Source organism: Tauraco erythrolophus, chromosome 6 (assembly GCF_009769465.1).
Source record: "Tauraco erythrolophus isolate bTauEry1 chromosome 6, bTauEry1.pri, whole genome shotgun sequence".
In the NCBI taxonomy this organism is placed as follows: Eukaryota; Metazoa; Chordata; class Aves; order Musophagiformes; family Musophagidae; genus Tauraco; species Tauraco erythrolophus.
The window spans coordinates 61,727,629-61,741,937 of record NC_141470.1 but is presented as its reverse complement, the minus strand read 5'-3'; the positions used below and the strand labels follow the sequence as shown (position 1 = coordinate 61,741,937).

Below are 14,309 nucleotides of genomic sequence, written 5' to 3'. Positions count from 1 at the left end.
TACCCTGACAACAGTATATATAACAAAATTCAGTAATCACTGCCAACAGAAACCCCCAGTACAGCTAAGGCTTCTGTTTGCCAGGATGAAATACTTCAAATTATCAGTTCTGCTTTTAGTATTAGGATCGAAACTAATCAGTAAAGTGTAATTATTCATTCCACTATGGAGAGAAGTTTGCTTTGAGTTCTTTATTTATAAAATGGTGATATGTAAATGGAGAAGCTGGAGCTTTTTACCATTTATATAGAGGTGGATATATCACTTGGCATCGCTCTGGCAAGCAGAGCGAACACAGCTGTCTGATATTTCTTGGTGCAGATTTGTGCTCACTCAATTTTGCCAGTTTTGTGTGTGCTACTGATCTAGGTATTAGAGGGTTGAGGAAGAGCAGCCTCCTGGAGGGGAGCAGGAAAGCAAATTGGAAATACTTTTTTATTTAACTTACTAAGAGGTAAAAATTGTGCAATCCAGTACTTAAAAGCAGCAGGTCGCATCCAGATGCAAACAGGTTTCTAGTCCAAAAGTCAATAAAGTAAATATCAGTTTAAATGAATTACTGGTGTGTTGCCTCCTCTGAGCTCTGATCTGCTGTGTAACCTCTATTGTAGTCTCTGTGATGATGAGATTCTATGGATATTAGGTTTTGTTTTCAAATTTTATTTACATATAAGGAATCTTAGATGGCTTGACAACAACTTGAATTTTTCTGTTTCAAAGGAAGTCCTATCCAATTTAAAATTTGTCTGTACATTCAAATATTCATGCTTGGTTCTTAGCTCTCCAAGAGAGAGACTGCTGAAGTTACAGTGTTTCTGAACACCAACACCTGCTAAGTACTAAAAGCCAATATTAGTTAGTTGCACAAGGAGTAACTTCCTTTTAGGAGGGAATGCTTTTTTTTCATTTACGTGTATTAAACTAATTTATTTTGAAGTGTAGTGCTTCAGTTGACCAACTGAAATGGAAAAAGCAGGACCAACCTAGGACTCTAGCAGTTTTTGAACTGAAATGGTGGTAAAGAGAATGAGGTCTGCTAATCCTTCCTTCTTGAAGGATGCAATTCCTAGAAAGATAGCATTAATGCTCTTCTCTGCAGACGCTATTTCTTCTGTTTACTCAAATTTAAATACATGCTCTGCTTGATAAATATTATTTATTATCTTTTAAAATGTAAAACTAATTGAATTCACTTGCTTTAATACAACTTAGTGCATTTCTAAACTGAATCCCAATTTTAGCGACGTGAAGATTGATAAACTTCAAAGGAAGGAAAACTGGAGACAAAATAATAAAATATTTCATCACCGGTTGACAAAACAAGAAAAATGTAAGAAACAAAGGGTTTTTTTTTAAGTGTACAGGACAGCTTAAACTTGTGTAGATTTGTATCTTTCTGCTTTGAAAGTTGCTTGTGATCAATTTACAGTATCAGGGTGTTTTATAAATACTTAAACCAATTATTTTGGTATTCTGTTTACTGACTAGAGTTATTGGTAAAATTGGTTATTTCTTTAAAAATTAAAAAAAAAAATAGTTCTTGGGTTGGTATCCCCCAGAAGTAAAATTACTGGATTTCATTTCCCCTTTCCTTTGCAGAACACCAGCTTCTGTTATTAAAATCAAAACTAATCTAATGAGTTGTATTCTGTAGTAGTGATCCATAACTTGATGGAACTTCCACATTGGTTTCTTATGTGTAGTTGTGTTTCCTCCATTTGTCCTGATTTGATGCAAAGGGAAGGAGGCAAGAGAGCCTTGCAAAATAAGTGATAATATATCATAGCCAATCGACAGTGGTATTTACTCATGTAGATGTCTGGTTGGACTGGTATAGCTCTCTAACTGATCTGAGCTGGTGTTGCTGGGTAAGTTTGTTAGAAACAATTTGGGGTTTGGGATGATAGTCTCAATGGCCTTGTGGTGGGGGAGACCGTGGTAGGCATTTCTGCCCAGCTGAAATGGAGAATCTAGCTGAAAATCTAGTAGAGTCTCATTCTTAAATTTTGTACTTTGGATAGACAGGAAGCATCCAGTGAAAGGGGTGTTACTTGTGGAGAAAACCTTTTCAGTAACACCTCTTCTAAGTACGAAGAAGCGGCATGGCTATTCTTCAGTACTGCTCACTCTTCATTTATTAGCTGTTATATGAATTTTCCTGAGAGGTTTTCCGGCTTTCTTGGTTAGGCTTCATGCTGAAGTCTGTAATCTCCAGTTCAGACTTCTGTATCTTCTGTGTGTTTGTAAGGTTTGGTTGATTTGTGTTAGCATCTGAAATGCATCATCAAGGCAGTGACCCTTCTTGTGGGAATACTGTTTGGCTTATAACTCATTAGCTTAATCATATTGTAAGGTAAGGTAAAACAAAAGTCTGGGCTGAATTACAAGTGGTAGTTCTGTGATGTTTTATTCAATTGCAAAAGGGAAAAATACGTATTTTTAGAACTTTCAGTCTTTTAGTGTTTGTGATGAGGTGAAAAAGAGCCATCTTTTGTGCATAGGTAGAAGTGTAAGCTGCTGCTTTGTAGACCACATACTTGCTCTTGTGCAGTTCAGTTTGCACCACTGTTTTTCCTTATTGATTTGTTCTTCGTAATTAGAGTTGTGAATTGTAACAAATGTTATATCTAAACAGTAATCCTCATCCTGAGATATGCTAGAAATAAATAAAATACTCTGAATGGGAACTAGAGAGGAGAAAATTGATAGGATCTGCAGGTACAGTGGAACTCATCAACCAGATGTTTTGAGAAATGTCTTGAGTCCAGTGAGACCACCAGAACAAAGTAAGTGCAGATTAGTTATTTGCTGGACATCTTTTAGGCTGCAGCCCTTCAACACTTGGTCTAACGGAGACCTGTTAAATGTTGCTTAACAGAAATGATAGTTCAAAGTAAAAATCTTAAATTAGCTACTGATCTTGTAGAAAATGGTCTCATTGCTATTGAGTAGAGACAGCTATCTCTTGAGAGTGGGTTGTTAAAGCTTTAGCTGGTACTAGCTGAAATAATAAAAAGTAAAGCTGAACTCTGCTTAAGAGAATAATTGTTCTAGTGGCTGAATGATGGGAGAGATTTTCTCTAGGGTTTACCAATAATGAACCAGCTCTCTCCCTTTCACATGGTCTTTCACTGATTCACAAAACCCTAAAGAAAGGGTGCGGAAAAATCCTTCTGAAAGACTACTTTGCCCTTTGCTCGCTGGCAGCAAGGCAGTACCAATCATAGGATTAAACTTTTTTAAAAATTCAATGTGTAAATGAGATAGCGTAATTCATGTTTTTTCCTTCTGTAATTCTAATAGGAGTTGAAAAAACTGCTGTTGCACTGGGGATGCAACAAGTACTTTTGACCTCTGGTTTATGGATTATTTTGGCTTACAATATTTCTCTTCATAATTGAATTTTTTTTTCTTTAACAGCAAGACCATTTACAAAATTGGTAAAGGAAATGCAACTTCATCGAGATGACTTTGAAATTATAAAAGTGATTGGAAGAGGTGCATTTGGTGAGGTAAGAGATTTTTACTCTCAGTTGCAGTAATAACTTCCATTGTTTCTGCTTCTGATTTCTTGCTACAGTTGACCTGTACTTGTCCTGAAGACAAAAGATTCACACAGATGTATTAAAATACTTCCCAGTGTGGGATGTAGCGAGGTACTAGTGACAGGTCCCTTTGAGACAGGTTATTTAGTGTCCAGTTCTGCCATTTCTGTGACTGCCTCATTCTGACTTCAGTGTAGCAAAAACAAATGTCTCTTCAATGTGAATGTGAACAGGGTGGTCCCACCTAGCAGCTGCACAGCTGAATTTGGGATCTCTTCTCCCACTTGCCATATGTACCCTTCTGTGCTGCTATAATTTAACACAGAACTGGACTGCTTATATGGTAGGAACGCGGAGGCTGCTCCACCCATCTGCCTGTCTCTGTAGCAATCTGGTAATGCAGAAAGACGCATTTGGCTGCCTCAAAGGCTGTTCCCTGTCATCTTTGAACATCAAAGACTGCTGGATCTGTTTTTTTGGACAGCAAGTTGAATCATGCTGGGATGATAGGAACGCCTTGTGTTTTGAGGACTTGCCAGTCCCAGGACCCTGGACTGAAGCTTTGCTTCTTAATATGCGTGATGAAAGTCTCATCAGTCACAGAAGTCTGATAGGGCTTGCCACTGGCAAAAGCATTCATGAGCATGTCACCTCCAGTAGGCATAGGATACCTGAGACTTCTGGAGAACCTCAAAGACAACCCTTCCAGCATTTAAGTACGTGTAACTAAAGCCATAGCTGTCGGCAAAAGAGTTATTAACTAGAGAATTTCTGGAAGTAAAAAACCCCTTAGACTTCTTTCAGGAAGCTTCTTTTAAGTAGTGCCACACTTAAGTCAAATGTGGTGACAGCCATTAGCGGCTCACTTTGGCCCATTAGCACTTCCTTACAACTTCTGCTGCCAGTGGCTAAGGCCAGGCTTCCTTACTTTCCTCTCTTGTTGTCTCTACAGGGAGCAGGACTGTGTGCTGTGCAGGGCTTTCCTTCCAAGCATGGTGTGCCCTGGACGTGTCAAACTCCTTCACATAGGGTTTAATTGTGGGACAAAGGTATCGCAGGCAGACCAGAAACTAAGCTAGAAAAATGCCAAGACCCTACTCAACTTAGGTTCAGGAGGCAATGAGGTTTCTATGTGCATGTGCACTCAGAAGTGGGTGAAGTAATAGCTTCTTATTCACATAATTTTAAACTACTTCAGAGACCGCTTTTCAGGAAAGTGGGCATCTAAGACAGAAATTAGTGTTTCAAGAACATCTCTTTGTCTGTACCATCAACTAATGATGTGATGAGATAACACATACTTCACAATGATTACACATGAGCATAGCTTCTGAAGGAACTTGAGCATTTTAAGTAAAATGTCCAGATAAATAGTAACATCTTGACCTATAAGACAAAAATTCACTTTCTAGTGGATGTTGAACTTGATGAGTTGCAACATTTATGACAACAAAAGAAGTGTTATCTTAGGGTAGTGGAAATACTGCATGAGAATCATGTTGCTTGTTTCACTTGAGTGTTTTTAGCTGATGTGTATTATTTGAACATGACTTTTAGGGAGAAAAGTTACTGCAAAGAGTTTGGCAGGAAAAAGCAGAAATGGAAGAAAATTTGGTGAGTCTGAGGAAGGGCTGAAAGCTACAAATTAAGTCTATAAAAGAGGTCTGAGCAGAGAGTTTTATGAGTAGATAAAGGGCTTAGAAAATCAAGACAGTAGTAGGTGTCTACCTCTCTGTCAGAGTTTTGACTCAAAGTTTTGAAGAGAGTGCCCCCACGTACTGCAGACTAATTTTGCTATACATGAGCTGGATTTCTTTTGGAGGAAACTAAACCAAAACCTCCATTCCAGGTGTGCACCAAGTGTGCTTCTGGCCCCAAAGAGTACATAAATATCAATCACTGGATTTGGCTCTCCTAACAGGTTCAAAGCATGTTTGATCCAGAAGATCAGGCTAGATACAGTCTAAAGCAAAACTCCTGAATCCACCTGCATACAGTATAGGTGGGAAGGCTCAGCACAGGCTACTTTCATCTGTTGTTCTGGTCTTGCTGTGCCAAATTACTTACTATAGTGGCTGTGACCACTGATATCTAAAGAATTTTAGATTAGTGTTTTGGCAGCTTGTCTTTTAGTGAGATTAGAAGTGGTTTCTGGATCTTTTCAGAACTAGACTGGTGAATGCTATAGCTATCAAGAATGGTTTCAGGTCAAGGGAACTCTTTATAGCAACTTACAGATGGAGTCAGTGTTGGGAATGCTTTCACACAATATAAGGAAGGGCTATTTTCCATAGTACTTTTTCTGTTCTTTTTCAAAAAGATGGTCTTTTCCACTTCAGCAGTTGACCAACTGGAAATCTCAGTAAAACAGCAGATGAAATATTTATATGAACTTCAAGAGACTTCAGTTTATACTTGCTGGGGGGTTTAGGATGACCTTTCTTACTTTTGGATCAAGAGTCTTAAGGTGTATAAAAGATAAAAATTCTGAGTGGAAACTTGTATTGATAGTGTTTGGAGTGCCTGAATCAACAATGTCTTTCGTGTTCTTTCGTTTGGAAGAGCATCAAACTTAGCTCAAGCAATTCGTACGTCCCATCCTCCCCCAATGGAAGTGAAATTTCACAGAAGTGAAATGAGAAAGTGTCTTAATTTCATCCTTCTGTTAGAGCTGTTATTGCTCACAAAGTCAGTGGTGTTAGTCAATATCACATTGTCTTGTTCATCTTTTAATTATAAAAGTTTTAATTTATAGTTGTAGCAGCTTGAAGCTTTTCGATCAGTTTAAAGTATGCAGGAATCATTGATTTTTAAATTCATTATACTTTAATCCCACTTGCCAAGAATATTTCATGCCATTTGCTTATGAATGGATCCTTTAACCCTTCTGTATACCGTACTGCTATAACTGCCAAATATTATAGGCGTTATAAAATAGTAATTATATGAAGGTTGAAATTCCATAATAAGAAAATAAAAACTAGTTTCTTGAGAGGGACTTGTGGCATCTGACCTGTGTAAAGCAACACTTCAGAAAACTGAATGGGGGAGCTGTAAGTAATTTTTCCATGGTACATTCGTACATGCTTAGGAACTATGTTAAAAGTTAGTTGATGGGAATACATTTTAGAAATACCTGTAAAATATTTGTTAGAATACATAAAGAAATTAATCAGAATTAAACTAAGCATATTCATATTAGAATTAAGTAGTTTAAATGCTGAACAGCTAAACAAGCCAGACTTCAAAAAGGATGAAAACTGCATTCAGTTCTCAGTTTAGCTACCTTGGACTCTTTGGAGAGTGCCAGGGGCTTTAGTCTTACCAAAGAACTTTTGCAGAAATCAGTAGCTTTGAAGAAAGATAACTTAAAATAAAGGCATGATATTAGCTATTAGTCAAGATCAGTGGTCTGTTTTTGCCACACAAGATGTAAGCCAAGGAAACATGGTATTTGACCAGAGAGAGGATTGAGACCACATGTGAGCTTGTCTCTGTGAACACAACTGCAAAATCGGTATCTAATTTAAGGCAGATTGGTATAATCACCAGTACATATCTGTACTGGCATGTCAGTGCCTTTTTCTTTCTTTCTCCTTTTCAAACCAGCAGAACTCAGCCTAGTTCCTTACACTTTTTTCAGCAATAGGAGAACAAAACCCAACTGGTAATCCAGAACCACCTGCGTGAAAGTTCTTACAGCACAGCAGATGTGACAGTGCAATAGAAAAAGTATTTCTTAAAGTTTTAATTATTATGGTAAGACAGAAATAGAGTAGCTCGGAACCTAGAGATTTCTTCTCTAGCCACCTGCCAAAACACGCAGTTCTTTTCTCATAAACGAAGCCTGCTACTTTGCATGCAGGGTAAACTGAATGTCTGACTATCCTTTACAGCAACATTTAAGCCTCTGACTCCTGGAGTCACTGACTTGAGAACATAATTTAATTTTTTCAGAAGTTTCATTGTTATAAAGAAAAGTTTGAAATATTATTTGAGTGCGTAACAGCTAGAACAGCATATAATTTGAAACGCTGGCTGTAAGAAGGATAAACTACTCATGGCTCTTCCCTGTCTCCTAGGGTGTATTTGCCTGGATGTATATCCAGCCAGGTGGAACATTTTTGTGAGTGCCCCAGTGTTACTTTTAGTCTTTCATTTTTGCAGATCATACAGGCAAATACCTCATGTGCAGAGAGGCAGCCTCCGTGAGGAATAACACTAATAATAATAATTAAAAAGCCCCTTGAAATAAAACCAAAACTAAAATGATTTTCTGTAATCTTAATTCTGGTTTCTCTTGATAAAATCAATGTAGAAGCCTGTCTTTGTAGACAGGAACAAGTATGTTGTGTAGGGTGAAGTGTTTTGTTAACTAGTGAAAAGACACGTTCTTTAGGAGAAGATTTAAAGAATATGAGCACAGAATGGAAAACTCTTCCAGCTTTTAGACCTTCAAAAAACCACACCAAAACAAAAAACCCAAACCTACCTGTGGCTTGAAGTTTGCATGTGCCTGACTACTCCTTCTGTCTGGAAACACTGTGGACCATTATTTGAGATGAAATAATGTCCTGAGAACCTGTGTTTGATGGGATTGTGCTTGCCTGAGAAATTTAGGAGAGCCTAAGAAGTGCCATCTGTGTGTTTGGTGTTTGCCTCTGCATGCTGAGGGATCTGGGAGTACTAGTGCTACAGTATGGTGAGAGGGAGAGGAGGAGGATCCTGTATATGGAGACTGACTGGCTCTAAATACTTACACTTGCTCCTTTGTGGATTTCATCTGACTTCTTAGTAATGTAAGTCTTTAAGATCACTTTTCCTCATTTTGTGTAAAGGACCATTTAGGCACGCTGCTGTAGAGTAACACATTTCAATGAAGAGCAGTTGTTGAAGGAGGAATAGTGTCAAGATGCACCTTGTTTGAGAACTTGGATTGTATAACGTGGCTGACACCTCCTGGAAATTTGGCAGCACAGGACTGAAACAATTGTTTTCCTTCCCTTTGTTTGTTAGCAAGGATTTCTTGAATGAGCAACGCTTACTGTGGTTCCAGCGGAAGGGCGGAACTGCTTGGTCTTGCTTAGCACAAAAATAACTAAAACTCTTAATGTGCCCCACCTAAGTATTACTGCTCTGGATGGATTAGAAATACCTTTTCATATAAATGCTGTTGTGTACAGACTTGATCTGTGTAGTGTTTAGTAATAGTACATGTCACCTCGACTCAGGATGCTTAGTCTGTTAGCTGGAATCAACAGACATAAAAATGTGTTTCCAGAAGAAAATAAATAATGGTCGAGAGAACAAGACTGATCCCTGTATACCACGAGTTTCTGATAAATTATATGGTTCCTAATGAGAAATACACTGGCTAAAAGCGCAGTGAGACTCAAAAGTGAATATGCAAAACCCAAGCTTCCTGCGGACAGCTGTGCTCGGCAGTGCGACGCAGAGCTGTTTGTGCCTTTTCCACCTTATAATCGCAGCTGTAGGGTACTGAGTTTAATGTTTTTATGTACTTCTAGAAATTAACCTAGGGCACAGTGAGCCTACAGACTGCAGTTAAGGCTGTCTCACCTATTCAGAAGCTTCGGTGATTGGTATTTGGTACCCAGCAGAGACTGTGCCTTCCTACATTGTAGATTAATAGAATTCCTAAGTATTGCACACAACATAGGACACTTTTCATCCAGCTGTTCAAAGAGTAAAAAGCGTTCAGAATACGATACAGAAGAAATATTTAATTAGCTTTACTTTTCTACAGTGTGCTCTTCACCAAAAATAAAAATCAAAGCAAGCTATTTTCTGCAGTGGAAATGGACGAAGGAAAGAAGCTTCTTTGTTTCGAAAATGCTTCAAAAGAGCTGGTTGCTATCTTAGTCCTCCCCAGCCCCGTGTCTGTTTGTATGGCAGCACCAAGTTACTATGGTGACAGGCAGGTTTCAAGGAGCTGGAGAGACACAGTTCATTGTAGTGCTGCTGCTGCGAGACCAGCCATTTGTCTCTGCAATCCTCCCGATTGCTGAGGAAGAGCTTAGGTGTTATTCGGGGCCTTTATTCTTCTTTTGCAGAACTTTTCTGGCTGGCACTTGCAAGCAATTTCTTATTTGCACAACACGAAGATCTGCACCGTTTGTTAAAAATCATGATTTTGCTTTGGAAACATGCACCGTGGCGTATGAGCCCTACCAAAAGACACTCTGGTTGCTCATTTTAAATGTAAAATAGACATAAAAAAACTGATAGAGCAGTCCAGACCAGTTTTTCCCTCAAAGATTCGGTATTAAAACTGTTAACTAATGAGCCGCATATCAAAGACTTTTCATGTCCAAGAGTATCAGGAGGATAAAGCAGTTCCTGCAGTGTTTTTTCAGTAGCTAGTGTCCAAAGTATCAATAGCATGAGACAGAAATAGTAGAGTAAAAGCGGCATATACAAGCTTTAACTGAGGGAAATGACTGTAATATTCAATTATGAATCTGGTAATAAGACATTATGGATAAATTGTTTACATCTGAAATGACATTTTGTCTCTTCTCCTGGTTGAAAGGCTTGTCTAAAATCTCTGCTCAAATGTCTAAAGCCAGTCCATGTTCCTGCCAAAGGTTAATTCATGGTAATTTTACAGTATTTTGTCCATGTAATTTTATTGTCCATTAGCCTGAGCTGATCTTTTATCTTTTATCATCCTTATTACTGATGCCCTTCCTTCCAATTTTATTTGTAGGTAGCAATCATATCTACTTTTTTACTTTTTTTTGAACCAGTAAAGCTTTTTCTATTCCCACGGTAGCATGAGAGGCTCTTTAGTTCCTTGATCACCTCAACAGTCCTTCACACCTGCTCCAGATAAAGTTTATTTCTCTGAGGTGTGGCTGTGTGTGGAATTTCCAGTGAGTTCGTATTTCTACAAGGCAGTAATGTTGACTCATCCCTAATGCTGTATATCTGCCTATGAATTCCAGAGTCCTGTTTGTCTTTTTCTTAACTACCTGCTGTTATGAGCTGATGGCAGGAGGATTATCACCTGTATGTCTGTGTTCCTCTTCTGAGAGGAAGCTGGAACATTCTGAGCTGAGAACATTTTGCATTTGAGTTTCACCTTATTCCTGAAAGTCCAGTCCTTACTAAGTTTTACTTGGAAGTTGAAGGTGCCATGAGCATGAATAGTGTCCCAATTAGCTCTTTTACCTTTGCTTTGAAATGGTTTCCAATAAATCTTTTTGTTAACTGTCTTAATTGTTTTCTGGAAATCCAATCGTGCATTTAAATGATTTCTGCACTTTCTTACACCATACTTACTGTTTACATAAAAGAAAATTTGTAACTCGATGCTGCTTGCTAATGCTGATCATGTCACTCAAAGGGCAGAGTACAGTGGTGGGAAGTTCTGTCATGTTTGTAGAGGCTGATTTGGCTCAGATTCCCACCCTGTAGGTTTCACTGGGGCATGAGGAAAAGCGGAACTTGGCCTAGGATGGCTTTGCACGTTGCAGCCCTAAATGTCAGTATCAACTGGGTTTTGAAGATCAAAATGCAGCAAAATACTCTATAAAACAATTCAAGAAGCACTTGCCAAAGTCTTGCCAGTTATTTTAGATATATTGGTTCTTTTTTTTATTTTATTTCAGTACAAGCGAAACAGAGCTTTGAGGCAAAAAATATGGGAAGAAAATGGATGTCAGAAATAAAAGAAACTTGCTAGGGTGTTGTGTGTAGCTAACACAGCTAGCTCTCGCTTATGCCTTAGCCCCAGTTCTCATACATTTTTTTTTGACATAAATATGTCTAAAGTTGAGAAGTGTAGGCACTAGGATTCATTAGGCTTTCTGTGGTCCTTGAGGAAACATACTTGATCTTTATTGCAGTGTCCCTGTTGCTGTGAGTCTTGAGCATAACGAGTCACAGTGACGGTAATTAAATCAGCTGGTGACAGCTTAGACCCCACAGAGGCTTGCCTGGAATGGGGGTTGCAGTGCAGTGGTGGGGGAACCCCTGCATCTGGAATTTTTCCTTGTCGATGTTGTAAGACTTGGTAAAACAGAATCACCTGAATCGCTTTACCAAACCCACTCTGTGATTGTCGCGTACCATTGTACAATTCTCCATTCCATCCTAGCATAATGAGATGCTTTTTAAAATTTTCTTATTCTGACACAGGTATCAAAAATAGTTGTTCTAGGTCAAAGATGTGTGGACTAGTTAGCCCACATCCCATCCCTTTGGCCAGGTGGAGAGATGTAGGAAAAGAATCCAAGGATAGAGCAGAGTTGAACTCTCTCAGCTTCCAGCGGCTGAGGATTTAGGAACTCAACTGCACTTGTAACTCAGTGGTCAGTAGTCTCTGAGACTTCTGCTATTTGTGTTAACTCAGGTATTAAACATGTACTTAAATACTTCCTGAATACTTAAGTGTCCACAGCAGCCGGTGGCTGAGTTCCAAAACTGTTGTGTGACAATACTTCCTTAATCTTGCTACATTTCTATTTTATTTGATACTTTTCAATTTCTATGTTAGGAGAAACAGCAAATAATTGTTCTCTGTTCGTCTTCTCTGTGACATTCGTGGTTTTGTATGCCTGTCATAGCTGTTATCTCTTCCAGGCCTGGATTATTTTAGACTATTAAATCTTCATAAGCTATTTTATACCTCTGCTTGTGCCTTTTTTCCTTTCGTTATCCTTAACTTTTTTTTTTTTTAACTTCTATTACAGTGTAAGTTGTAATAGCCTTGGAAATGAAGAAGAAGCATCAAAATTAAATCCTGGTCTTTTACAGTCTGCATAACATGAGCACTTGTTCGGCTAGTAGGCTTTTAAACTTTGACGATAGGGGCAATGCTTTTGTTCTTAAAATAGGCATTTGTAGCAGTGTAGAAATCTGCATCCTTTGGAATACCTCTGAACACCATCTGAGTATTTTTTCTTACGTTAGTAGATGTGTCGGGTTGGTACGTAGTACAGGAGCCATCGTATTTAAAACCTGACATCAGGCATGGTTAGCACAATTGCAATATAAGAGGTTTCTGTTGGATCTTGCAAAGTGGTCAGTGTGGTTATTGTAATTGAATTTGAGGTATGCCAGAGAGAGGGGAATTAATACAAAAGTAAGAAAAAACAACTATACCGCAGTATCTGAGAAGCATTATATCACAAATGTAAACTTAGAACTTCCACCTGGTGAAGAAAGTAAAAGAAAGGTAACTCAAGGAAATGCTGAGGTGTTTTGTGGAACAAAGGCTGCAGGATTTTCAATATTGCAACAGTGTTCTTGCTTGTGATAGTACTGAGTTTATGAAGGCATAATTTAATTTGTGCTTCCCTGTTTCGGTTCAGACATCAGTGAGGTTTGGGTATTGTATTGCTCTTTTCTTTAAAAAAAAAAAAAATTCCTAATGAGGAGAATGCGTTGAGGAGTCTGATCTAGTCAGGCCAAAGTTCTGTTACTTCTGTGAGGCATTTTCTGCACCTTTCAGATTTCTTTTCAGAGAAAAAATTCTTAAGGAATTACCTGTTTTGCTCTATAGTTGCATGATACTTTCTGCTGGCACAAGCAGCTGTCCCACTGTCGCCCTTACAACTAAAGCAGGAGTGTGTTTACTGGTGCTGTAACTTGATAACCGCTTAATGTGAAAATATGAGTCAACCTTCCTTTTATTAATTCTACTTTCTCTTCCACAGAAGGCAATTATCTTCCTCCAGAAAGTTTAAATTGGGCTTTTTTAAGCAGTTCTTTCAGTTGAAAATAAATAGCACTAATATAGATAGCAACTGGGGAATTACTAAATAGATCCTCCAGGTTTGGCGTCCTTTTTCTTTTCTTCTTTCTTTTTCCAGCCCTATTCTCATTCACTACTTTGTTTTAACGTTTGCGCAGCTCCTCAGCTGTGCATGTCCTCCATGATGCTAGGCTCACATCATTCCTCAGCAGTTGAACATGCTTCAAAACTTAGAATCATAGAATGGTTTGGGTTGGAAGGGACCTCAAAGATCATCTAGTTCCCACCCTCCTGCCATAGGCAGGGAAACCCTCCACTACATCAGATTGCTCAAAGCCTCATCCAACCTGGCCTGGAGCACTTCTACCGATGGGGCATCCACAACTTCTCTGGGCAACCTGTTCCAGTGCCTCACCACCCTCTGAGTGAAGAATTTCTTCCTTAGCTCTAATCTAAATCTCCCCTCTTTCAGTTTAAAGCTATTGCCCCTTGTCTTATCACTATATACCCTTCTAAAAATTCCCTCTCCAGCTTTCCTGTAGGCCTCCTTTGAGTATTGGGAGGCCGATATAAGATCTTCACAGAGCCTTTTCCAGGCTGAACAACCCCGACACTCTCAGCCTGTCTTCATAGGAGAGGTGCTCCAGCCCTCGGATCATCTTTGTGACCCTCCTCTGGACCCTCTCCAACAGCCTCATGTCCTCCTCTGTTGAGGACCCCAGAGCTGAACACAGTACTGCAGGTGAGGTCTCAACCGAGAGCAGAGTAGAGGGGCAGAGTCACCTCCCTTGACCTGCTGGCCACGCTTCTTTGGATGCAGCCCAGGATACGGTTGGCTTTCTGGGCTGCCAGTGCATATTGCTGGCTCATGTCGAGCTTCTCATTAACCAGCACCCCCAAGTCCTTTTCCTCAGGGCTGCTCTCAATCCATTCTCCACCCAGACTGTATTGTTCTTGGAATTGCCCCAGTCCACATGCAGGACCTTGCACTTGGCCTTGTTGAACTTCATGAGGTCTCACAGGCCCACCTCTTCAGCCTGTCA

At 39.2% G+C, this 14,309-nt stretch overlaps 1 protein-coding gene across 11 annotated transcripts in view; it reads left to right on the top strand.

Moving 5' to 3' along the window:
• The window catches only part of CDC42BPB (CDC42 binding protein kinase beta), a 102,919-nt gene that overhangs the window by 25,842 nt on the left and 62,768 nt on the right, over nt 1-14,309 (top strand). For 10 of the 11 annotated variants that reach the window (XM_086613550.1, XM_086613547.1, XM_086613546.1 and 7 more), the window contains exon 2: nt 3,421-3,512. In XM_086613550.1, the coding sequence (XP_086469676.1) occupies nt 3,421-3,512 (92 nt within the window). Of the gene's footprint in view, nt 1-3,420; nt 3,513-14,309 lie in introns of those variants that run through there. The other variant, XM_086613552.1, reaches the window with a different exon arrangement.